At 48.3% G+C, this 25,239-nt stretch overlaps 1 protein-coding gene across 1 annotated transcript; it reads left to right on the forward strand.

The window, feature by feature from the left end:
• LHFPL5 (LHFPL tetraspan subfamily member 5) lies at positions 1-24,617 on the forward strand. Its single transcript, XM_086919664.1, has 2 exons — positions 1-546; positions 24,346-24,617. Exons 1-2 carry the CDS (start codon positions 135-137, stop codon positions 24,615-24,617), a joined length of 684 nt encoding a protein of 227 aa, XP_086775790.1. The 5' UTR covers positions 1-134.
• The last annotated feature ends 622 nt before the right edge of the window (positions 24,618-25,239 follow it).

The following is a 25,239-nucleotide window of genomic DNA, read 5'->3' on the forward strand; positions in this document are numbered from 1 at the left end:
GGTAGTAGGGCGAGGCAGAGCTCCTGATGTTCCTAAAACAGCGTCTCTTTCTGGGTGACAGTGAATGAGGTACAGCAATTTAAAGTGAATCAGCCCCAGCGTCGCCCTAAAGCGAGCCACTGACCGCGGGCGCCATGACCAAGATGCTGCCGGCCCAGGAGGCCGCCAAGATCTACCACACCAACTACGTGCGCAACGCGCGCGCCATCGGCGTGCTCTGGGCCGTCTTCACCATCTGCTTCACCATCATCATGGTGGTGATATTCATCCAGCCCTACTGGATCGGGGACAGCATCAACACCCCGCAGGCCGGCTACTTCGGCCTCTTCAGCTACTGCATCGGCAACGCGCTCACCTCCGAGCTCATCTGCAAGGGCAGCGCCCTGGACTTCGCCAGCATCCCCTCCGGGGCCTTCAAGACCGCCATGTTCTTCGTGGGCATCTCCATGTTCCTGATCGTCGGCTCCATGCTCTGCTTCGGCCTCTTCTTCTTCTGTAACTCGGCCACGGTCTACAAGGTGTGCGCCTGGATGCAGCTGGCGGCCGGTGAGCTGGGCAGTGGGGGGCGTGCACGGGTGCAAGGTGAGGGCGCAGAGGGGGTTGTACCCCAGCACACGGCCCTCGTAGTAGGTACAATGCCTCGGGATGTCAGGAATTCGAGTGTCTTTACTACAGGTACAGTAAGGTAAAATAGGTGCATACCAGGGGATTTCGTTTAATGACTCCGTGCAGTGACAATGAAGTGCTTGGGGGCGTGGTAGTCCCCCCAGGGACAGTGACAGGGGTGCCCTGGGTGCCCTTCATTCCCTGCAATCAGACAGTGAGCTACGAAGCTAGAGATGCCAAGGTATGTTTATAGTAATGTCGGCGATACATAGAGTGAAACAGAACGTTTTAAACAGCCAGCCGCTCTCGCCCAGTCCTAGCTTTGCATAACACTCGTATTATAAATTAAGTTTCCTACTGTAGTATCTCTTGTACTGTTCAACAGCCCTTTCTCCTCTCTGTGCACTCTTAGTCAGTCTCCACCCTTGTATAACACTTGCAATGGAAACTGTTTCTTACCGTGGGCTCTCTTCGCCAGCCACCTTTCTGATCCGTGCACTCTCAGTCAGTCTCCAGCCTTGTGTAACACTCTCGCAATGGAAACTGTTTCTTACAGCGCGCTCCCTTGCACTCTTCAGCAGCCGCTTGTCTGCTCCATGCACTATTGTCCAGTTTCAAGTCTTGTAGTATGCTCTTTTCTATAGGTCCCTCTAGTTTCTATTCACTCAATCGCAGTATGTTTTACTGTGTTCCAGACTACATTCTATGTCCCAGGCCTCACCTGTTCCATTCCCTCTGGCCCTCAGTGGGACACTGTGTTTTCTACAGTTTGTAACTCTGTCCTAGTCGGTTCCACATATTTTTGCTCAATCCATTGTTTGTTCCATGCTATCTTAACCAAACCAATGTCATGTTTTATGAACTCCTTCCAAGCCCCTGTTTTTAGGTCTCGGCCTGCCAATGCGCTTGCGCATTGCTGGCGGAGATTATAGTAAGGGCAAAAGAACAGTCTGCCAATGGCGGATCACGCACAGTTCATGTGATCTATGCGCGTGCACAAACCAGCCACGTCACAAACCACCATCTGTCTGTCAGTGCCTCACATCACACTTCAAAGGCCCCGCTCCCCGCCCCTGCGTGCGCACACCATCACTCTCCTACTTCCCCTCCCACCTCCCACGGCCGGCCGCTTTTCCCATTCACGCGCTCTGCAGGTCACCATTTGCCAGCATGCGGCCGCAAATTCCTTTTGTTCCCGCCCACCTCATACCCCTTTCATCTGCCATCCTACAATGTCATCCTCTTCATCTGACTCTTGTAGGTTCTTTCTCATCCGTCTAATCCTTTTGTCACAGTGCTCCTCTTTCTTCTGCACTTTTCTGCGTTTCTCTCTCTTATTCTGGAGTAAACTCTTGTCAATGAAAAATAGTTCCTGGTCCCCAAATATAAATACTGGTGAGCCCCACCTGCAACCAGGGGCTCAAATTAAGCACTGATTAAATACACATAAGATTACAGGTTCCCCTGATCCGCCACATTCTTCTAGCCTAGAAGCATGGCCTCCGGTCTTTGAGATTACAGGACCTCTCATGACGTGGCTCGCCTCCCCGCTATCGGCCGCTACTCCAGGCTGCTCAAAATTCCTCCGCACGGCTGGTTTCTCACATTTCTTGCTCCTCGCATTCCTCCCACCTGCTTCCCCAGCTACGATGGCCCGCCGAGTCCACTCTCCTGAACATTCCTCCGCATTGTTTGTCAGCACTTCCATCGCTGCCCCCGCCCTCCTCAGATATCCGCGCTCTTCTACTAATTCAATCTCGAATCGAGGAATGAGTAAAGCAGCCACGAAGACCAAGCCAGATTATAGCCCCGTAATATGAAACCCAAAGCGGATAGCGGCTCTCAGTGCTGCTCCGGATACTTGCCTGAGAAGGTTCGACCCTTTCATGCAGCATGGTTCAGGCCGTTAGACATATTGCTAAGTATTTTGGTCTCCGTGATGATAATAATGATGATTGAAACTATATTTCAGATTCCACCATGTAGTGCCTCTTGGCGCTAGTCCCTCATTGTGGTTCTGTCACACTGCCAGATTCCACTGTCCTGACCTCTCTTCTAACACAGTGTGCACGTTTACGTTTTCTTGTTGGAATATGGATGCCATACGACAACTGGGTTCTAAACAACATGTTCGGCATGTAAACGTGTTTTGCTTTTTAGTTCACAATCAAATATGCAAGTCCAGTCTGCTCACTAGAGAAAGCTCTCTACCAGGCTTTATTGATGTAGCCCTTTCCATGGATGTTTCACGAGAGCCATTTCCATTGAATGTTAGATTTTTCTATATTTTCAGCTGCAAGAACGTCCCTGAAACATGAGCCTAAACGTCTGGCTGTTGCATGTAGGCACTGACCAGGCTAATAAGAGTGATGGCGGCAATAAAGAAGGCCTGTGTGCATTCCTCAGCCTTCACTGCTTGTTTATACGGGCGCTAGACGCTGTCTGCATTAAAGTCCTACTGATAGCAGCGCTCCTCTTACTTGACTCCAATGATTCAGACTAATCTGCTTTTATTCATATTTGCTTGCCTCATGCTCCGTTTTACACTCAATTAATCCCCTTCTTTCCCTTACATTTAATTTACACCCCCTGCCGCCACATAATTACACTGCACTGCATTCAATGCAAAATACACTCCATATACCACTCAATTACCCGTCACATAATTACACTGCACTCCATGCAACATACACTACAAATACCACTCAGTGCCACATAATTACACGCCACATAATTACACTGCACTCAATGCAACATACACTCCAAATACCACTCAGTGCCACATAATTACACACCACATAATTACACTGCACTCCATGCTACATGCACTCCAAATACTACTCAGTGCCACATAGTTACACGCCACATAATTACACTGCACTTAATGCAACATACACTCCAAATACCACTCAGTGCCACATAGTTACTTGCCACATAATTACACTGCCCTCAATGCAACATACACTCCAGAAACTACTCAGTGCCACATAATTACACTCTACTGAATGCAACACACACTCCACGCAATACCACTCAGTGTGACATAATTACACGCCACACAATTACACTCTACTGAATACAACATACACTCCACACAATACCACTCAGTGTCTCAGAATTACACGCCACATAATTACACTGTACTCAATGCAACATACACTCCAAATACCTCTCAGTGCTACATAGTTACACCCCACATAATTACACTCTATCTATCGCATCACCACAGCATCACTAAACTCCACCACAGCATCACTCAGGGGCACCACAACATCACTGCGCTACCACAGCATCACTGAACGCCACAGCATCACTCGTCGCCACCACAACACTCAGTGCCACCACAGCAGCAGTCTGTGCAACCATTCAACAACAACTGGTTCAAATATGTTCTCTCAATGTTTCAAAATTTATTACAAATGTCATAAAAAGATGTTAATATTTCCCTTCTGTTCTTGGATTTTCATCATAATAAAATACACTGAACATTAGCTTCACAAAAGTTATTTACAAAAGTTTAAGCTATTGAAATTATAAATTACAATAATTTTTATTTAAGTATTAATTATTAAAAACAATTAAAAGCAATTGTTATTTGTAATATCAATACATCTAAGTCACGTAAATACAACACATAGTGCATTACAAATGCTATAGGTGTCACATTTGCGAAAGTTAAAAGTATTGGCATTGTAAATGACAAAGCTATTAATTTTGCTATTTTCAAAACCAACACATAAATTAAAAATGTGTCATTTACAACACCAATAGCTCAAAATTTCCTAATGCGAGACCTATTGCATTGCAAATGCTTGTTTTCTGTGTCTTCTCTCCCAAGCCCTAAACTGTTCCAAGTTCGCTAGTCTCAATTATTTCCATCCTCTCTGCTCTATTATGTCAATCCGTGGTCCATGCCTTTTTGACCCTTTTACACTCCAAGCTCCTCTCTGCTCCATACAGTGTTTTCTGGGGCCCTGTGTGTTCCCCACACTTTTCACTAGGCCTCTGTCTGTACCATGCACCCCACTGCCCCAGGCTATGTGTGCTCAAGGCACTCTTCTCCATGTTTGTTAGTGTGAACCCACTTTCCCAGGCACCTCCATTTCAAGCAGTCTTTTCTAGAACACCCAGTGTTCCAAACAAACCACCTTGGACCCACCATTTGTATAATTTTACCCAGACCCATCTCGGTTCCATGCATTATTCTCCAAACCCCTCTCTGTCCCATGTGTTCTGGTTCAGATGCCTCTCCATTCCATGCATTCTTCTCCAGATGCCTCTCCGTTCCATGCATTCTTCTCCAGATGCCTCTCTGTTCTATGCATTCTTCTCCAGAACCTTCTCTGTGAAATGCAATCTTCTTCAGACAACTCTCTAATCCATGCTGTAAGAAATTGGATAATCGGTTGAGGGGGTGGAAGCTCCACTCAGTCAAGAATCACAATGCTTGTTGGGGTGAACCACAAAAGTCACAAAATTAACCTCTGATTAACCCTCTGGTAGTTTGGCACAAAAGCAGTCAGGCTTCACTTAGAGGCAATGAGTAAAGTATTTATGCAGCACTTAAACATTAACACCTTGGCTGCTTGCGATATTCCCCTTCTGTGCTGAAGGTCAATAGAAATGGGTGTGGTCATGACGGCTCCCAGCCATCATCAGCACATGCCCACTGTGACTCATGACGACTGGGAGCCGTCATCAGCACAGAAGGGGTTAATAGAGTGAAAACATAACACAAGAAAATCCCTCACGAAGGTGTAAAGCTAGGGTAGATTGTTTTAATTAAAATGAGATGCAACAGGACTGTCCTTTGGCAGCAGCAGGTCCGCGCTCTGGGGAGCAATGCAGTCCTTCTCCTATAATGTCCACAGGTGCAGGAGTGAACTGAAGTGTGGCTCAGGAAGTCCAATATTTATAACTGGTGATAGCCAGTAGGGGAATTCCATATACTACCCTATATCTGCTTCTAAAGTTTCTTCCCTTTCCCTACCATAGCTCTAAGAAGTTTGGGGTGACAAAAGACTAGTGTCAGGTTCTTTTGTGTGCGCTGGAGGCAAGCCCTTTGAAGTATAAGTGGGACCTGGTACAGGTCTGCTCCTAGCCATCCTGCCTACACCCAGTCCCCTTTGTCTCACTGTCTGGTAGGAATACACACATCCCAACAACTGAGCCATTCATAGTCATGTCACCCAGGATACTGACAGAAGACACAAATGGTTAGGATGAAAATATGCCAACATTCTAAAAGGGAATTTTTCAGAATTGTGACTTAAAATCCAACTTTTCCATTAAAGAGGATTTTGAATTACAGTTAATTTGAGTGTAAATATGACACCCCTACCTGCTATCAATCCAAAGCTATCACTTCTGAAATGTAATAAGGTAACCCAGTGTGAGAGAGAGGTGTTGCAACAGTGTAAAACAACTTTTGGAGTTTTTCACTACCAGAACATGTAAAACATAAACCTACATTTCCTACCTTTTATGTGTAATCCACCTGGCACTGTGAGCCTTTAGGGTCTACCTTACCAGTGGAGTATATTTATTAAAAAGGAAGGTTTAGGCCTTCCAAAAGATTTGTATTGCCAGGGCGCAGTGGTAGTTTAAAACTGCACTACAGGTTGCAATGGCAGGCCTGAGGCATGTTTTAAAGTTTTACTTTAGTAGGTGACATTGAGTGCTGCTGCCAGCTTTCAGTATGTACTTTACAGACCCTGGGTAAATGTAGTACCTTTTATTAGGAACTTACAAGTAAATCAAATGTGACAATTATATGCAGAACAATTTTACCAAGTTTGAAAGTGAGAGCACTTTTGCATTGGTTAGCAGTGGTAAAGTGCCCAGGGTCCTAAAAGCCAACACAAATGGATTCAGCAAAGGAAGAGAGTGAAGGCAAAAAGTTTGGGGTGACCCTGCACCCAGGGCTAGGCCGAACACATCCATTCTTCTCCAGACCCCTCTCTGTTACACACTTTCTTCTCTAGACTCCTCTCTGTTCTATGCGTTCTTCTCCTGACCCCGTCTCTGTTACATGCATTCTTCTCCTGACTACTCTCTATTACTTTATTTTTCTCCTGATACCTCTGCGTTTCATGCATTCTTCTCCAGACCCCACTCCTGTCTGTTACATTCATTTTTCTCCAGACCACGTTCTGTAAAAGCATTCTTCTCTAGATCATTGTCTGTTCCATGTATTCTTATCCAGACCCCTCTCTGTTCAGTGCTTTCTTCCCCAGAGTCGCCTGTGTGATATACACTGTTCCCAAGTCCCGATTTGTGCAAAAAACTTTATCCTGTGGTATTCTCTGCTGCACGGTCTGGATGTTTAATAGGACCATGCCCTTTTCTTCTGACCCTTTCTAGTCCAGGCACTCTGTCCCAGGACCTTTTCTGCTCCACTCTCTTAAGAAACCGGTCCTAGGAAGTTTGAATCCGGTCCAGGGAAGGCATGTCTTGGCAGTTCGGGCTGGACTGTTCCCATGAGGCACAGGGTCAGACTGATTTACATATGGCCATGTCTGAACTGGGGTGGCAGAGTGGGCTAAAGAACTGTGATGGGTTAAACCCAGATCTGTTGACTGGATGTGAGTGTTTGATTGGTTCAGATGCTCCGTCCATCACCACCCCCTTTTGTACCGCTTTGTTCGCCATAAGTTGGCAGGGTATGCTCAGACATGAGTCCCTTGCTCACTTTGCCACTGGATTCAAGCAAGCCTGGCTGAAGACGGCTGTAATGCCAGAAACAGGTCCTAGGGAGCTTGTATCCGGTCCAGGGAAGGCATGGCTTGGCAGTTCGGGCTGGACTGTTCCCATGAGGTACAGAGTCAGACTGATGTGCATATGTCTGAACTGGGGTGGCAAAGTGGGCCAAAGAACGGTGATGGATTAAACCCAGATCTGTTGACTGGGTGTGAGTGTTTGATTGGTTCAGATGGTCCGTCCATCACCACCCCCTTTTGTACTGCTTTGTTCGCCATAAGTTGGCAGGGTATGCTCAGACGTGAGTCCCTTGCTCACTTTGCCACTGGATTCAAGCAAGCCTGGCAGAAGACAGCTGTAATGCCAGAAACCAGTCCTAGGAAGCTTAATTCCGGTCCAGGGAAGGCATGACTTGGCAGTACATTCATTTTTCTCCAGACCACCTTCTGTAAAAGCATTCTTCTCTAGATCATTGTCTGTTCCATGTATTCTTATCCAGACCCCTCTCTGTTCAGTGCATTCTTCCCCAGAGTCGCCTGTGTGATATGCACTGTTCCCAAGTCCCGATTTGTGCAAAAACCTTTATCCTGTGGTATTCTCTACTGCATGGTCTGGATGTTTAATAGGACCATGCCCTTTTCTTCTGACCCTTTCTAGTCCAGGCACTCTGTCCCAGGACCTTTTCTGCTCCACTCTCTTAAGAAACCGGTCCTAGGAAGCTTGAATCCGGTCCAGGGAAGGCATGTCTTGGCAGTTCGGGCTGGATTGTTCCCATGAGGCACAGGGTCAGACTGATTTGCATATGGCCATGTCTGAACTGGGGTGGCAGAGTGGGCTAAAGAACGGTGATGGATTAAACCCAGATCTGTTGACTGGGTGTGAGTGTTTTATTGGTTCAGATGCTCCGTCCATCACCACCCCCTTTTGTATCACTTGTGTGGGAGGCCAAAGTACCTACGACAGGCAAGGGCCCAAAACGTATTGAGGCGACTTCAAAATTGCCTATCACAAAACGACCTGGTTTTGCAAGGGGGGTCACCTGGGTTTTTGGCCCTGTGCTCGGCGGCCAGCTAGCGAAACCTACCAAACCCACACATTTCTGTAAACTAAACATCCTGGGAATTATAGGGAGGTATAGTTTGCGTGGATCCCCACACTTTTTCTTACCCACAATCCCCTGCAAACTTAAAGTTAGCTGAAAAAAATCACTTTTTCCACACATTGTTGTGTGGGAAAGTTGTGGCATCACTGGGCTGATACAAATTTCCTACCACCCAGTGTTTCCTTAGGTCTCCCGATAAAAATGGTGCCTCACTCGCGTGGGAGGCCCAAGTACCCGCGACAGGCAAGGGGCCAAAAAGTGTTGAGGTGACATCAACATTGCCTATCACAAAACAACCTGGTTTTTCAAGGGGGGTCACCTGGGTTGTTTACCCCATGTTCGGTGGTCAGCTAGGGAAACCTACCAAACTCACACATTTCTGGAAACTAGACACCCAGGGAATTATAGGGAGGTATGGATTGCGTGGATCCCCCAACACTTTCCTACCCAGAATCCTCTGCAAACCTCAAATTTAGCTGAAAAAAATCACATTTTCCACGCATTTTAGTGTGGGAAAATTGTGGCATCACTGGGATAACAGAACTTAGTGAGAGCCAGTCAAGTCACCCCATCCTGGATTCCTCTGGGTATCTTATTTACAAAAATGTATAGGTATGCTAGGTTTCCCTAGGTGCCGGCAGAGCTAGGATTCAAAATGTTCAGCTAGGCACTTTGCAAAAAAATGGGCCATTTTTATATGAAAATGTGGTGTGTCCACGTTGCGTTTTGGGCCGCTTCCTGTCGCGGGCACTAGTCCTGCCCACACAAGTGCTTCTGGCAGGGTTGTCAGATGCAATTTAAAAAAAAGATTTTCTCAATTTGAAAAGCCTTTACATGGGCACTATGTAATTGGCATAGCCGCAACATCCCTGGCACCAAGGTCATAAGATTAGTAATATGTCTCGCCAATGCCACAGGATTTATCACTCGAATACCACCTTTAAATATATTTTGGAAATTCAAACATTATTTCTCCAAACATCAGCTTTGGAGATTTAAAAATACACACATTTTCGTCTCAAATACATACCTTTCAATTTTGGTCCACATACATTAATTATTTCTGCCAAACAAAAGCTTCTAATTTAGTAGGCAGTGGTGCACATAGACAAACTACTGACAGGCAGCTGGTCAACTACCAGTCCCTCACGAGCTTGTCGTTGGAGAAGACTTCTCTAGATTGATTAACCTTTAGTTATCTCAGATTAAAAAGGCAGAAAAACATAACACTTTTTTGCTATGTACATTTGAAAGAGTGGTCTTGCCCAAACTGCCAATGGTGACATGCAAAACAAAATGTAAATGATGTTCACATATTTTGCGGGGATGCACGAGGTCAGAAGTAGCATGCGTAAAGCTAAGATGCACGTCGGCATCAAGCAATGAATAAGCCGAGAATGAGAGTGAGTGCGCCTATGAGCAAGAGAGACTTCTCAACACTGAAAGAAGTGTGCATGGCGCTGCTGTCCTTAGCTACGCCCCTGCCAAATGGGGAAATATTGACAGAGATGAAAAGAGGAAAGCAGAGGGCTGCTGAAAGAAAAATGTGAAGCAAGGGAGGGGTGGGGGCTATAGGAGATAAACTCCAGAAACTAAGAGCAAGAGCTGTTGAGAAAGTGTATAGCAGTGGTCATCGTTGGGGAGGAATGCGGATACCCACCGTCTGCGCTACCTGGCCAACGAAACCTACGGACCGCTGATGTGACGACGTGCCCGTGGAGGGCCAGCGGTGAGGCGTGCGCAAAGTTGTGTACAATGCAATACAGTTGAGAGGAAGTGGCAAGAATCCGATTGCCCCCCTACTGAAGTGAATTGGTGGGTGCCTGTATGAGCCGCTGCTCAGGCAAAAGAAGACAACAGTTGAAAGAGCTTGGTGATCCCCCGTGATCAACAATGAGCGCGTGGTGGCTGGGTCGCTGAGCTGCGGGACAGGCCTGCTGGGAAAACAGGAAGGTAGGTGGCCTGTTCCCCTGACTTGCTCCCCATCTGCCAGAACAGCTACCGCTAGCGAAGTGCAGGGGAGGACTATTAGCACGCCCTAAGCCGCACTGGGACTGCTTGCTGATGCGGTGTGACATCAGGCATATGAGCCCTGCGGAGGCCTTGCGGTGATGCGCGTAGCGCTAAAGACGAAGGAAGGCCTAGGAGGCAGCGAACTGCTGGGGCCTCCCCACCCTGGGAATCCAAGTGCCCCCCTACTGCAGTGAAATAGCGGATGACTGCATGAGGCGCGGCTCAGACGAAAGAAGACAACCGCTGAAACAGCCCGGTGATCCCCGCGCTGACAATGAGCGCAGGGAGGCTCGGTCGCTGAGCTATGGGACAAGCCTGCTGAGAGTACATGGTGGTAAGCGGCCTGCTCCCCTGATTTGTCCCCACCCGCCAGCACAGCTGTCGCTAGCGAAGTACTGCGGAAGCCCACTAACATGCCCTAAGCTGCAATTAGGCCACTTACTGATGCAGTGCATCACCAGATATATGAGCTCCGCAGAGGGCCTGCGGGGGCGCACATAGCGGTAAGGAAGAACGAAGGCCTGCAAAAGTGCCTCCTGAATTATTGGATCAGCAGCGAAGTGTAGCTGTGCCATTATACCCCTCCAGCTCCAACCCTGAGGTGACACCTGTGTTGCTGTGGGAGGGAGGTGGCTGCCCGTTGTGACTGTACGCTTGGACCGCCCATGTGCCACTATGGCGGTGTGAGGAGGAGGCGGTGCGGATGACCCAGCGACCACTGCTATGGGCCTGAGCTGTGGAGCCATAGGGAGAGGCTGTTCCATGAGCTCTGAAATGGTTAGCCTGCCCCTGACGTCCCCCTTGCCTGGATTGGTGCTACGCTGGGGTGCCCACCTCACTCACACTTCTTCAACTGCTCTGGGACGACTATGCAGGATATAGTGGGGGCGGGCAGCCACCACCTGGGCTGAGCTGTGAGGCTGACCTGGGCCTCGTCTGCACGGGCAAAGCAAGGAGAGTAAAGGCGCGGAACCTGCCGAAACGCAGGTTTGCCTGGAGGTCGGATTGGGCCTAGGATGTCTGCCTAAGAAGCAGAGAGGAGCACTTGCCCCACGGACCCCAAACACGAGCGCGAGGGGACGCTGTGTGCCTGCACTGCGCTGGTCCGCACTGCGCTGCGGGGACGGATACACAGAATGAACGTGTGCGGTGGGACACCCTCTTCCTGTACTGCACCATAAACCTTCAACCAGTGCCCATAGGCACCTCAGTGAACGCCCACAGACCAGCGGGTCAGCCACTAAGACAATGGGAAGTCAGACGCCAGGGAGACCCTACCTCTCTCCCCTACAAACAACAGGCTTGATCAGGCCTCACCACATTCTGTCAAGGTGGAGGCGGTAACCAGGTGATAAAACACGAGCATGTAAGCTGTGCACGCACATCCCAATAACTGTCAACCTCATACATCACTTAGGCAGCTCTTCCACGCGACTGGACCTGCTGCGCCAATACGGTCCCTACTCGCGGGTGGCACCTCCACAGCCCTGTGATGAATGGCGACGGTGCAGCAATTAGTAATGGTCCGTCTACACACCAGCACCTAAGCGCGCTGACCAGCAGCTTGGAACATACAGCGGGAGGGACCGACACAAACACAGAAATGCCACGTGCAACACTCGCTGCCAAACTGGACTCTGTTCTGGCAGCCGTTGAGAAGATAGGATTGGTGCTAGAAAAAAACCTGCTCCTCATTGGAATCCAAAATTGACAAGGGCACCTCTGATTTTAGCCTTCTGAAAGCTGACCACCACAAACTCGGGGACAAAGTACGCCTTCAAGAGCAAACACTTGCGTAGCTCAAACCAGTCATGCGCAATCACACCGCAGCCTTCCAAGACTTAATAGATAGGGGAAAATGACCTTGAAGACAAGGTAGAGGATGCAGAGGGACGCACACGCCCCAACAATATTCGCGTCGTGGGACTTCCGGAGGGTGAGGAGGGACAGCAGCCAGAAGACTATGCCGAATGCTGGATCAAAGACTTGCTTCCCGCTGGTGCCCTGTCTCCTTACTTTGTAGTCGAGAGAGCCCACCATGTCCTGGCACAAAAGCCACTGCCGGGAGCTCACCCGCACCCATTCCTGTTTAAAGTTCTCCACTATAGTGACAGGGACTCAATCCTCCGCTAAACCCTCAAGCTGGCAACCATAAAGATAGGAAACAGCCAAATTATGGTATTTCCAGATTATACGGTGCAAGTCCAATGCCGTAGAAGTGCATATACGGTCTTGAAAAGACAGCTCTGCGACCTTGGTTTAAACTACTCATTGCTATTTCCAGCTCGACTTTGTGTTGTTGCAAAAGGATCGCGCGTTTCTTTGATTCATTCCATGAGGTTTGGGACTGGCTGGAAGAATCAGGAATGGTGATGGGTCCGAGACCGCCTGCAGAAGAAGAATCTAGAAAATTCAGCAGAAAATGCAATCGCTGGAGCAGACACAATAGCCAGCGCTCTGAATCCTTAGCCACCTCCACGGCCCCATATCTGGCACAGAGGACGGCAAAAAGACAAGAGGCACTACAAGTCCCAGCGATGCTGGGAACTGCTACTCACCACTCAGACGGTCACTTAAGCCAGACCAGGTCTTCAGACACTGAGGACTCCACACTATCCAGACTAGAGGACTCTGAGGAGTTCCCAATGCCCGAGTTTGCGCTGCAACTGGCTGATGACATTATCTGACTCTTCCAAAGGCCTCCGGTAGAATGATGAACATTACTCATGCAAGTACTTGCCACACCGACAGAATGTTGTGTTGCTTAATATGTTGAATATGTCAATTTTATCTCACATAGCGCAGCACTGCCTCACCCACAGCTACGCACAACACATGCCTAACACTACGTTGGGGGGTGTGTGGGACCCGCACCGTCTTCCCTTGCGCTGCGCACAGGCCGAGGGGATACAAGGCCAAAACATGACAACAGGGGGCAAGACACTCTCCGCCACGGACACATCACACACCCATGCCTCAAGTCAGTTTGACAAGAAGTTTTTAGAACTCAGTTGGGCACTACAGTTTGGTCGAACTTCCACTCGGAACTCACCCTCATGGATATGCATAGCTTAGTTCACGTATGTCCCCTGTTTTTAGTAGCGCTGAGCTGGAGCACATCCCTGCAGGCCAGGAACTGCAACATTTTGGCCCCCCAATGCCGACCTGGTAAATGTAAAATGGAAGCAACACAGGTCAGTGTAGTCACATGGACCATGCGCGGTATACACACAGCGGCACACAGATATTTGATCTATGCCTACCTACGGCGCAGAGCTACCGACATAGCGCTGCTCCAAGCAACACACATGACCCACGTGGAACTGGGGCACCTCCGTAGCAGATGAAGAGGCCAGATACATGGCACCAGCTACTCAGCACATGTGTGTGGTGCTCTCATCTGGGATCGACCCTGAAGGTAGATGTGCTTTTGTGAGCAGGAGGCTCAATGGTCAACCGATCCTAATTGGGTCCGTTTATGCCCCGAATGTCAGTCAGCCTGCATTTCTAGAAACTCTCACAAACATTCTAGTGGAGTCCCCTGTGCCCAATGTAGACCTGGACAGATCGTTCCCGCCCTTGTCTAGAACTAGAGCTGCTGCGTCATGAGACAGAAAGGGAAGGCAAGGGTAGAGACAGTCATCGTCTAAAGGCGTCCTTTATGAAGCTGCTGTAGATATAGGGCAGCTCCCTCCCACGTTGTGTGAAGAGCATCTGATTTCACCGCCCAAACCTGACAGAAACCTGGCAGATATGGGTTCATACCGACCCCTCACCCTGCCCAACTCTGATTATAAAATCTTAGCAAAAATCCTAGAGGACAGGCTAGCGCAAGTAGTCCCAGCTCTGGTGCATACGGACTAAAACAGTTTTGTGCCATCCTGAAACACCTCTCTCAATCTGCGTCGCTTTTTTCGCAGTCACAACCTACTCCATGTGTGAATGGCCGAGAGTGGGCTGCCTTGTACTCAATCTCAAGAAAGCATTCCATTCTCTTGAATCCCGCTCTGTGGTGTGGGTGAAGTTGGGACCATACTTTTCGGCTGCCATCCCGTTGAGCGTGGGCCGAGACAAGGAAGAGGTGTGGCGCAGCGGCCAGGGCGACTGACGCTGGAATCTGGGGATCACGGTTCGATCCCCAGCTCCGGCAGCAGGTTAGTCCAGCACCATGTGACTCTGGGCAATAGCTTGCTTAATCTTCCCGACGGCCCCCAGCGCCTAGAGACCCTTGCGGGTGATTGTGTGCTTTACAAACGTGGATTTATTATTTATTTATTTAAGGTTGCCCGTTGTCCCCTCTCCTTTTCGCGCTCGCAGTGGACCCACTAGTGGAGTCACTAAGAACACAGCTACATGATGGCATACCGCAGGGCGATGATACACACGTGGTGTCGCTGTACGCAGACGATCTGTTGATCAACTTGCGAGACATCACTCAGGTCCCAGAACAACTTGCCCAAATCCTCTGGGAATTTGCAGCTGTATCAGGATTAAAAGTAAATGTTGCTAAATCCAAATTATATGCCTTTAAAGAAGATTGCCGCAGCCCAGGCCTCTACTCAATGACGTGAGAGTGTAGTGAAATGCAGACACATCTATCTGGGCATGCGTGTGTATCATCAGCTGCTGGACCTTTTCGAAGGAAACCTAGGCAGAGCGCTGACGGTGGTGAGATCCCAGGTGCAATTCTGGAGTACGCTCCATCTCGCAGTGGTGGGTAGAGTAGCACTGCTCAAAATGGTGGCTTTGCAGCGATTCCTGTACTACTTCGCCAATCTGCCTATCTATGTCCCTGCCTCCTTTTTTGCCACAGTGGAAAAGATGACCAGAGACATTATACGGGGTCCCAATTGGCACAGGGTGGCTATTAGAAAGCTATATCTGCTCTTCGACCAGGGAAGCCTGGCGGTGCCCTGCTTTGAGCATTACTACCTGGCAGCCCAGCTTCAATGGATCACCAGATGGATGGCAGACTGTCAACACGATGACACAGCGACCACACGCCCCCCATATGCTTTCCCCCAGATCCTCGCGCTCTTCCACCCCGTCACGTGGTTCGGCCCCCAGAGCCCTGATTCCTGAACTTGGCATACAGGTGCTATTGCAGAAGCCTCCACCTCACTCAGGGCACAACGCCCTATGCTCTTGTGCTCCCCAATGAGGGTGCTCCTATGGGCCAGGCATCACTCACAGCCTCCAAGCTACAGCATTGGCATGACATGGATATACAAACTCTAGGTGATCTCTATAACGAAGGATCGCTTATTCCCTACACCATACTAGTGGCCGATGACAGACTCCCTGTAGGGCGATTCCTATTACACCGTTCATTGATGGCCTTGCAACAGAACCACCAACGCATCTCACTATACAGTATATACATGTCCTGGGACGTGGTAGGCACCCAATGCCGAGGTTCGCGGCTCACTGCAGCAGCATACAGCGGTAAATCTAGACCCCCTCCATCCCAAATGGGAGCACGACCCGGGCTGACCATTAACAGATAAAGAATGGGGGAGGGCACTGGCCAGTCCAGTTCAGATCCCCAGGAATGCTAGATTTAGACAAATCGAATACTACATAGCACAGAGAGCGTACCTCACACCAGCCAACATCAACAGATACTTTCAGCGTGCTGATTCAGCCTGCCCCAGGTGTGCCACTGTGGATGCAGACTTGGTGCACATGCTCTGGGGCTGCACCAGTCTGAGAACGGACTGGGAGGAGGTGGCGACTGCGCCTGCACTGACAGAGAGATACCCTTTGACTGGCCAACATACTTGCCTCACATATTCCGCAGGACGCGTAACACTGAAGTAACCTCAAGGTTCCTAAATCTGGGCATGGTGGCAGCCAAGAGGCTAATCACCAAAAGATGGAAGGCAACTGATCCCCCATATATACAGGAATGGAGGCGCTCTACCCTTGCGTGGGCCAGACCTGAAGGTATAGCGATCCGGCATGAGAAAACTATGGGCCTCAGGAAGATACCCATCTCCACAAGTTGGGAAGCAATTCTGGTGACATTACAGTAATGTGCAGCTCAACCGGATCAGCCCTTGCAAGCAACTGACCTGGTGAGGTAATTCCGCGCATGCGTCCAACATCCCTAAATCACACACAAGCATTCGATTAATTGTCCTTTGCTGTGCAACGACAAGCTGGAGCGTACGCCCGTTAGACACCAATTGCCAAGGCAATAAGTGGGGGCGCATACAGCGACACGCGCAAACACAAATACAAGCAGCCATGTGGGGCTGTTCCAGCTCTCCTCCAAGTTTTGTACCGTCTCCCTTGTTTTATATCCCCCCTTCTATTATTAAGAGCACAATATGTCAGAGGGGCCTAAGCCGTACTCGATCCGACACGATACCGGCAATGTAACAACTCTGGAATTGTACATCGCAGCTAATAACCCGCTAGGTTACCAGGCGCTATGTCTTTGCTGGGATCAGTCGAAGAGCCATGTCTTGAGCCAACTTCTGAATTCCGGGAGAGATGGTAATGTACGGAGGTGAAGTGGTAGGTTGTTCGAGGATAGGAGAAGAATCGTCCTCCACTGCTGCTTCGGCAGATACAGGGATGGTGTGTGAGGGCGAGCAGAGAGGAGCACAGGTGTCGAATCAATCAGTCAATCAATCAGTACTGGTTTACCTTGGCTTATTACCCTTGAGGGTATCCAGGCACTGGGCTGTCTGGGGTGTCTGGATGGTTGGTGGACATTCAGGCAATGGTTGATAAATGGTGGTCCTAGATCATGGAGAGCTTTGTAGGCTTGGGTCAACATCTTGAATTGGCATTTTTTCTGAATGGAGAGAGCCAGTGAAGGTTACTGAGGTGCGGGTGATGTCAGCATGTTTAGCGAGGTCAAGGCTGAGTCTGCCAGCTGAGTTCTGTATCGTTTGTAGTCTCTTTAGGAGTTGGGCGGTGATTACGGCGTAGAGCTCATTGCCGTAGTTCAGCCGGCTAGTAACTAGGGCTTGAGTGACAGTTTTCCTGCTGATGACAGGGATCCATCGGAAGATCTTTCGGAACATGCGTAAGGTGTGGAAGCAGGTGGAGGAGACTGGATTGATTTTGCATTTCATGGTGAGTTTGTTGTCCAGAATGATGCCAAGGTTTCAGGCTGTGTCTGTCCGTGTGGGTGTGGGTCAGAGTTCCGAGGGACACCAAATGTCATTCCATGGGGAGGTGGTGTTCCCAAAAATCAGCACTTCCATCTTGTCCGTGTTGAGCTTCAGTCAGTTGGTCTTCATTCTTAAGGTAACACTAGTCATGCAGTTGTGGAACTTTGTTCTAGTAGTGGATGGGTCTTTGGTGAGCGAGAAGGTGAGCTGGGTGTTTTCTGCGTAGGATAAGATGTTGAGGCTGTGGGTTCTGATGAAATCGGCCAGGGGCATAATATATGTATTGAACAGGGTGGAGCTGAGGGGTGAAGTTTGAGGGGTGCTGCAGTTGGTGCTGTTCGGTTCGGAGTTGAAGGGTGGTTAGTGGATTCTTTGGAATGGTCCAGTGAGGAAGGATGCAATCCATTTGAGGGCATCTCCCTGGTTCCCAATGTGGTGGAGTCTCTTGATGAGTGTACTGTCTGATACGGTGTTGACCACTGCTGAGAGGTCGAGGTCCCCCTGTTTGAGGAGGTTTCTGATGTTGTCAATGTCAGCGTGGTCTCTGTGCTGTGGTTAGTGCAGAAACTGGATTGAAAGGCATCCTGCAGGTTGTTTCTCTCCAGGCGTTCAGTGAGCTTGTGGTTGATGGACATTTTGAGGAGTTGGCTGGGAAGGGCAGCAGCAAGATATGGCAGTAGTTCTTGAGTTTGCGGGGGTCGGCAAAGGATTTCTTGAGGAGGGGTCTGACCTCTGCGTGTTTCCATCCATTGGATAAGGTGGCTGTGGTGTTGAGAATGACTGAGTTGGCAGTTGATTTCCCTGCTCCTGAGGTTGAAGAAGTAGTGGGGCAGGGATCCGTGGGTGCTCTGGAATGGATGGAGTTCATGGTGGTTGTGGTGTTCTGAGTGGTGAACTGTTCCTATGTGGTTCTGTTGGTGTGAGGAAGTTTGTAGAGATCAGTGGGTTGGGGTTCAAAGTTCCTGTAGATGGTGGAAATCTCCTGGTGAAAGTAGTCTACCAGGGCGTCACAAAGTTCCTTGGAAGGGGAGATAGTGTTCTCAGTGGCTGATTGACAGGAGAACTCACCGATGGAGCTGAAGAGTTCCTTGCTGTGGATGGAGCTTGCTTCAATACAGCCGGACAGGCCCTTTTTTGTGGCTTTGAGGCTTTGGTGGTATGTGTTGAGGGCTGACTTGAAGGTGGCTTGTTCTGTGGAATCTCTGCTCGTGTGCCATCTTCTTTCTAGTTGCTTGCAGTTGAGTTTATTGTCCTGAGTTTTGGTGTATACCAACTGGCTTGTTTGATGGATCTGCTGGTCTTGGCTGGCTTGATGGGGGTGACTGTGAGTGCAGTTGGTGATCCAGGCGTGAAATTCTGAAAGGCCTTTTCCAGGTTGGTTGTGGGCCGTGCTGTGTGGTGTTGAGCAACACCACTGGGTCTAGGCTCCCAACAGCAAGGCAGAGCCTACATGAACTAAATAACAAAATAATTGCCAATACTGTGAAATCTATTTTGTCTAAATGGCCATCCACTAATTGACACCAAACAAACAGTGGAACACTTCTGTTTCCATCTGAATTAATCAAATTGGGATTCTTGTTTATTCAAAATCACCTTTTTCATTCAAATTTTTGTTACTTTTCAATTTTTTCAAAATTGCAACAATAAAAATATGCATATACAATACAAATGACATCAATATACAATATATTCACAGGCACACCCACTCTAGATTTGTCTCACTTCCAATCACTCCCACTCCATTCATTCACCACAAAAACACACCATATATTTACAATGATCAAAATACTTTTTACATTATTCTTTTTACAAAGCCATACAATATAGAATCAAAAAAATGAATTTTTGAATTTGAATCTTTAACTCTTGAAGTTAGACTATCTTATGGCTTGAAGATTTGTTTACGCGTTTCGAACTCTAACTAGTTTAGTGAGTTCTCATCAGGACCATTAAGTGGATGGCCATTTAGACAAAATAGATTTCACAGTATTGGCAATTATATTGTTATTTAGTGTGGTGTTGAGGGCATCCATCCATTAGGTCTCAGCTCTTTAGCTCCAGCTGCTTTGGAGGGTGCTAGGGGACCTGGTGGTGGTGCATGGGGATCTCAGGATGGTGAAGTGGGTGATAGCATGGTCAGTCCAAGTAAGTTCGTTGGTATGACTGGACATGACTCTGTCGCTGGCAGTGAAGATAGGGTCAAGTGTGTGTCTTTTGCTTTGTGTCGGGTTAGTGATCAGTTGGGCAAGGCCGATGCTGCTCATGCTTTCTAGGAGGTTGGCAGAGTTAGCGTCTTTGGGGTTGTCGATGTGGGAGTTGAGGTCAAAGAGTAAGATATGGTTCTTGGTGTCCATGGCTAGTGGGGCGATGAATTTTGGGATGGCATCGCAGAAACCAGGGTGTGGTCCTGGGGTTCTGTAGGTGAGAGTGCCTCTGACTGTCATTCTACCATTGGTTTAGAGTTGAAAGTTGAGGTGTTCCATGATCTATTTGGTGTTGTCTTCGGTGGTTGTGCAACAGATGGTTTCTTTGTGGATGATGGCGATGCCTCCACCGTGTTTGTTGGTTGGGTGCTAGTGTTTCATCTTCTAGCCAATGGCCGCTGCGGTGGCGCTGTTGGGGGTGTAGGAGGGGTTGAGCCAGGTCTCTGAGATGAAGAGCACGTCGGGATGAGGGTGGTGATGTTTTCCCAGATTTCGGAGGCATACTTGCAGAGTGCTCCGGTATTGAATAGGAGGCAGTGGTGGTCGTTCCTGGGTGGTCGTGTGAGGTGGGTGTAGCAAGGGATTCCGCGAGGGTGGAAGGTCCTGTTTTGCAGGTGAAGAAACAGCAGTAACAGGTTAAAGGTCCTACCTTTGATCAAGGAGATGCAATGCAGCTGTTGTTGTTGTGGTGTCTGGTGTCCAGAACTCAGAGCTCTGCAGTGGAGTATCTGTGGGTGGCCGGAGGGCCAGGATTCCTGGCACTGGGCGCTGTCCGGGTGCAGATGGGTTTGCCTTTGGTGCACATGCAGCGCAGTCATGCTGTGACCTCCATTAGGTAGTTCTTGGGAGGTGGGATGGTCATTAGGAGGCAGTGGACCGAGTAGCCGGGGAAGGAGGGGTAGGGGAAAAATGAGCGGGGACCAACAGTACTGCAAACAAGACAATCAGGCAAATGAAGAAGCAAGCAGATTTAATAGTACAATGTGCAAGACAAATGGTAGAACAGCAACAAGAAGCACAACAATCGGGCAGGTAAAGAAACAAGCAACTTGAACAGTGCAGTGGGCTAAACAATCAGGCAAATGCAGACACAAGCAAAAGTCAGAACAGAACAATGAGTAAGACATATGGTAGAACAGCCACAGGAAAAGCAAAAACAAACAGGCAATTTGAGAATGAGCAACTTATCAGCAAAGCAGAGGCCAGAAGAGCAGATGGCAAAGCTAAATGAGTCTGCAAGGGGGGGCAGACATGCAGACCTGCCCAATGGGGTCATGTTGCAACCTCCATTAAGTAGGTCCAAGGAGGTGGGAAAGTCGGTTGGAGGCGGTGGGTGGCGGAAACGGAAGGAAGTGAGCAGGGGCCAACTGTACTGCCAACAAAGCAATCAGGAAAATGAAGAAGCAAGCAGTTACAACAGTACAATAGGCAAGACCAGTGGTAGGACAGCAAGAAGAAGAACAACAATCATAGCGGTGAAAAAATAAGCAACTTGAACAGTGCAGTGGGCAAGACAAGTGGTTGCACGACAGCAAGAAAGCAAAAACAATTGGGCAACTGCAGACATGTCAAAACTCAGAATAGAACAATGGGTAAGACAAGTGGTAGAACATCAAGAAGAAAAAAGCAATCAGGCAATTTTAAAATGATAAAGTATAAGCAAAGCAGAGGGCAGAAGATGAGATTGCAGAGCCAACTGAGCAGTGCAGGCCACCATGAACGAAGGGTTGTGGGGCGGGGAAATCGTGCGAGTGGTACTGGATATTAAAAAATTGACGTACCTTTTGCCGCCGGCCACACCAGCGTTGCATTTCCTCTTCCTGCCTTGTTGGTCGCAGCAGCCCCTGGGACAGACTCATCTCCAATCCCCATGCCGCAGAGCAATGCAGGGATTGGTCTGAGCAGGCAAAAAAGTCACCCTGCTCAGACCAGGGAGTTTGTGGGGTTTCTCCAGCCCTGCTGCTCGATGCTGCTAGGTTGGAGAAAACCTAAGTACGCATGTGTGTTTTGGTCAGCCTGAGACGGCCGGCCAAACACACATGAGCACTTAGGGAGTGGAGTGCACTGGCACTCCTCCTCCCCCCTCCCATACTTCGGCTCCGCCCCTCCCAGCAGCGCTAGCTAAGAGCCTGCACATGTAAATTAAAACGATGCAAGAACATTGTTTTAATTTACATTTGCTGGCTCTGATCCAGTCAGTGGGGCGATGCTTCTCCTCCATTACGGAGGAGCTGCCACTGCAACTGAGTCCCTAAGGGGTAGGAGACACGAGGACCTGCTCCCAGATGGTGGGCAAGCTGGATTGGCAGTTTTTAGGTCTAAGCTGGATTGGCAGTTTTTAGGTCTAGGCTACAGACAGCTTTTGTATGGAGTTTTATATAGCGCCATGAGCACCAGTTATGTTACATACGGATGCATTCCTTTTTGTTAGGCACAGGGAGATTAAGTGATTTGCTTAGAACCACGGAATGTTGAGCGTTATACTGGCCTGGTGCAGTCAAACATATATAAACATGCATAGGTGGGCTGTTAGGTCAACCCGCCTCATACAATGGTGTGCTTACCTGTCCTTAACATTTTGATTCCATCCACTACCTCACACGCCACGGGGCAGGGGTCATCCCACTTAGCCATTGACTCTTTTGCTCTATGAGTAATGGACTTTTACCTAATAACATAGTCACCTGTCTTCAACCATTGGTCTGTTGTCGTGCCATTCACATTTTTTCCATCGACTACGGTATAAATCAAAGGGGAATGCATCAGCCCACTTCAGCCATTGGATGACTTCATGATGACTTATGGCATGCTGCCCTTTCACAAGAAGCACATCCACAGTTGTTCTCTTCATTGCTAGGGAGCTCTATGGTAAAGTCGTCTTTTTTTTAGACCCAAACTATTTTTTTACTTTAGTCTATATATTTCTTTTTAGATTGATGAGGACCTGGCAGCTTCTTGAGCAATATAGCTTTACAAAAAGCATGATAAATCATATCATAAAAATGACAAAAGGCTTGCGGCCAATGCCAGATCTTCTTTCTTAAGCTGTGCTTCTATGTTTAATCAATGTCTATAGGTTGAAGTAATTCAAAGTCTATAGAACTTTTCTTTGCTCCAGAAATCATCATATTTTCTTGTAATGTACCTTTAAACTGTATAACGGATGGTTTATATACTTGTAAGTAGACCTGCCTACTAGAAAGCACACACACAATTCTGTTAAAATGATAGGCAAACATATTATTTTTTATTTAAAACATTATTGCAAGTGCATGGCCATCATGTTTTGGCAGCAGGATGTTTTTCCTACTTTTTAATTTTTGTGACATATATGCCTGCAATACAAAATGTAATCATTTTCCCAGCTTACCAAGGCCTGACCTCTTGCCTTTTTCAATGCTTGTTCAGATTGGACATATGTAAATGGGAGATGCTCCGATGGCATGTGAGAGTATGTATGAGTGGGGTTAAAATGTACTGGGGTAGAGCAGAGTGGAAGTGGAGCAGAGAGCAGTAAAGCATAGTGTGTCTCTGATAGTGGTGGTTTTTTAATAGAAAACATCTAGTAAAGTGATTGGCTAATAGGGAAAGATCTGCTTTAGGTAACCATGGGGGAGAGAGAAGTTAAATGTGCCTGCGAGTCTTCTTGTTGAGGCTGCAGTGTGTTGATAAGTTTTTGGAAGTATGACGATTTGATATTGTCCAGAGCATCACATGGTTTGTGCAGATCTTGTCTGTACTCATGCAGGTTTTTAATGGTCTTCTCCTTATATCGTTTACTTGGATGTGTCCTCAATTTGGTTTTACGATTACAAAAGTGTTATATCGAGGGTTCAGGCTTGGCCGCAGTGAGGGAGAAGCGCTTTGGCGGATAGTGTGCAGTAAAGGCTTGCTGCGGACTATTATTGAATAGTATTCTGGTTCATGGAAAAGTGCTTTTCCCATTTAAAAAACAGGAACACAACAAAGTCCTAGAACTCAACAGAAAATAAACTAGATCATCCTCCTATGCCTGTCAAAGGCAACTTGAAATCTTTACTATTCTGTGTGGAAGAGGTGTGGCGCAGCGGCCAGGGCGACTGACACCGGACGCTGGGGATCAGGGTTCGGTCCCCGGCACTGGGTATTAGCTTGCTTAATCTTCCCGACGGCCCCCAGTGCTGGGAAACCTACGGGTAGCTGTGAGCTTTACAAATACAGGATTATTATTATTATTATTATTATCTGACATATGAATCTGAATTTAGATGGTGTACACACGGCGCAAGGCTTTTGCTTTTGGGATAGTACTTGAGTCATTCCGTCTGCTAAGGGGTTTCAACATCTGGAAACACTGAAAATGGAATGAAGTACGGGAAATCAGGAGTGAGTTGGTGGGGGAGCCTTGTAGAGTTAGAGAAGTGAAGGCTACCAGAATATTTTTTCCAAAAACATGGGGCAAATGACCCAGTAATTCATCTCAGAGGTACAAATGAAAGCCGGCCTTGGAGGTAAAAGTTCCTATCAGTCCTTACACTTGGTCTGTTTGTCCTGGGACTGGGGCCAGGCTCAAGCTAGCAATAATGTTCTGTCTTCCTTTCTTCAACCCCAGCCGCTGGCCTTATGATCGGGTGCATGATCTATCCTGACGGTTGGGACTCCGCGGAGGTGAAGAGGATGTGTGGGGACAAGACCGACAAGTACAGCCTGGGCGCCTGCACCGTGCGCTGGGCCTACATCCTCGCCATCGTGGCCATCCTCGATGCCCTCATCTTGTCCTTCCTCGCCTTTGTCCTTGGAAACCGGCAGGATAGCCTACTCCCAGAGGATTTCAAAATTGAAAACAAAGGTAAGATTTCACAATTTAAGAATGTGTTAGGTTGAGGCTTTTCCTCCACCATGGTGAATTTCTCTTTGGGTGAGACAGAGCAGTCAAGCCAGACTCACTCCTTAGTGGGTAGAACTCCTTTGTGTGCCTTCATGTGACAGGTCTACGCTCACGAGAACTGTAACCTGGCCTCTTACTACACAGTCTAGAAACAACCACTGTAATAAAACCAAAAACATGCAGTTCCCCAATGGCCTGAACACTCACTCTCCCCTATGGGCCTACTGGCCCCAGTCTTAGTGAAATGCCTATCAATTTCCTTACCGAGATGTTGTCCATCTAGACTGGCCCAGACCTCTTTCTGTCCTGGTCCTTGCCCCACTAGCTCTTGTTGGATTCCCAAGTGCCTCTCTCACAGCAGCAGATCAGCTTAGTCTACCTCCAGCCCACCCCCATTGCCACCCTGGCCAATCCTCGAAATATGACATGGATTGTCAGTCTGGGAACAAAAGCCAACTGTCTGTAACACTAACAATTCCCAACAACTCCATCTAATGAACTAATTCTGCCACACCAGTGGCAAAGCATAAAGAATGTAAAATAAAATTGTTCGAAATTATCCATCGTAGCAGCAGCAACAGTAGTATAAACATGATAACGCTCTCAAATCCCTCCACG

This window comes from Lissotriton vulgaris, chromosome 5 (genome assembly GCF_964263255.1).
Source record: "Lissotriton vulgaris chromosome 5, aLisVul1.2, whole genome shotgun sequence".
NCBI lineage: Eukaryota > Metazoa > Chordata > Amphibia > Caudata > Salamandridae > Lissotriton > Lissotriton vulgaris.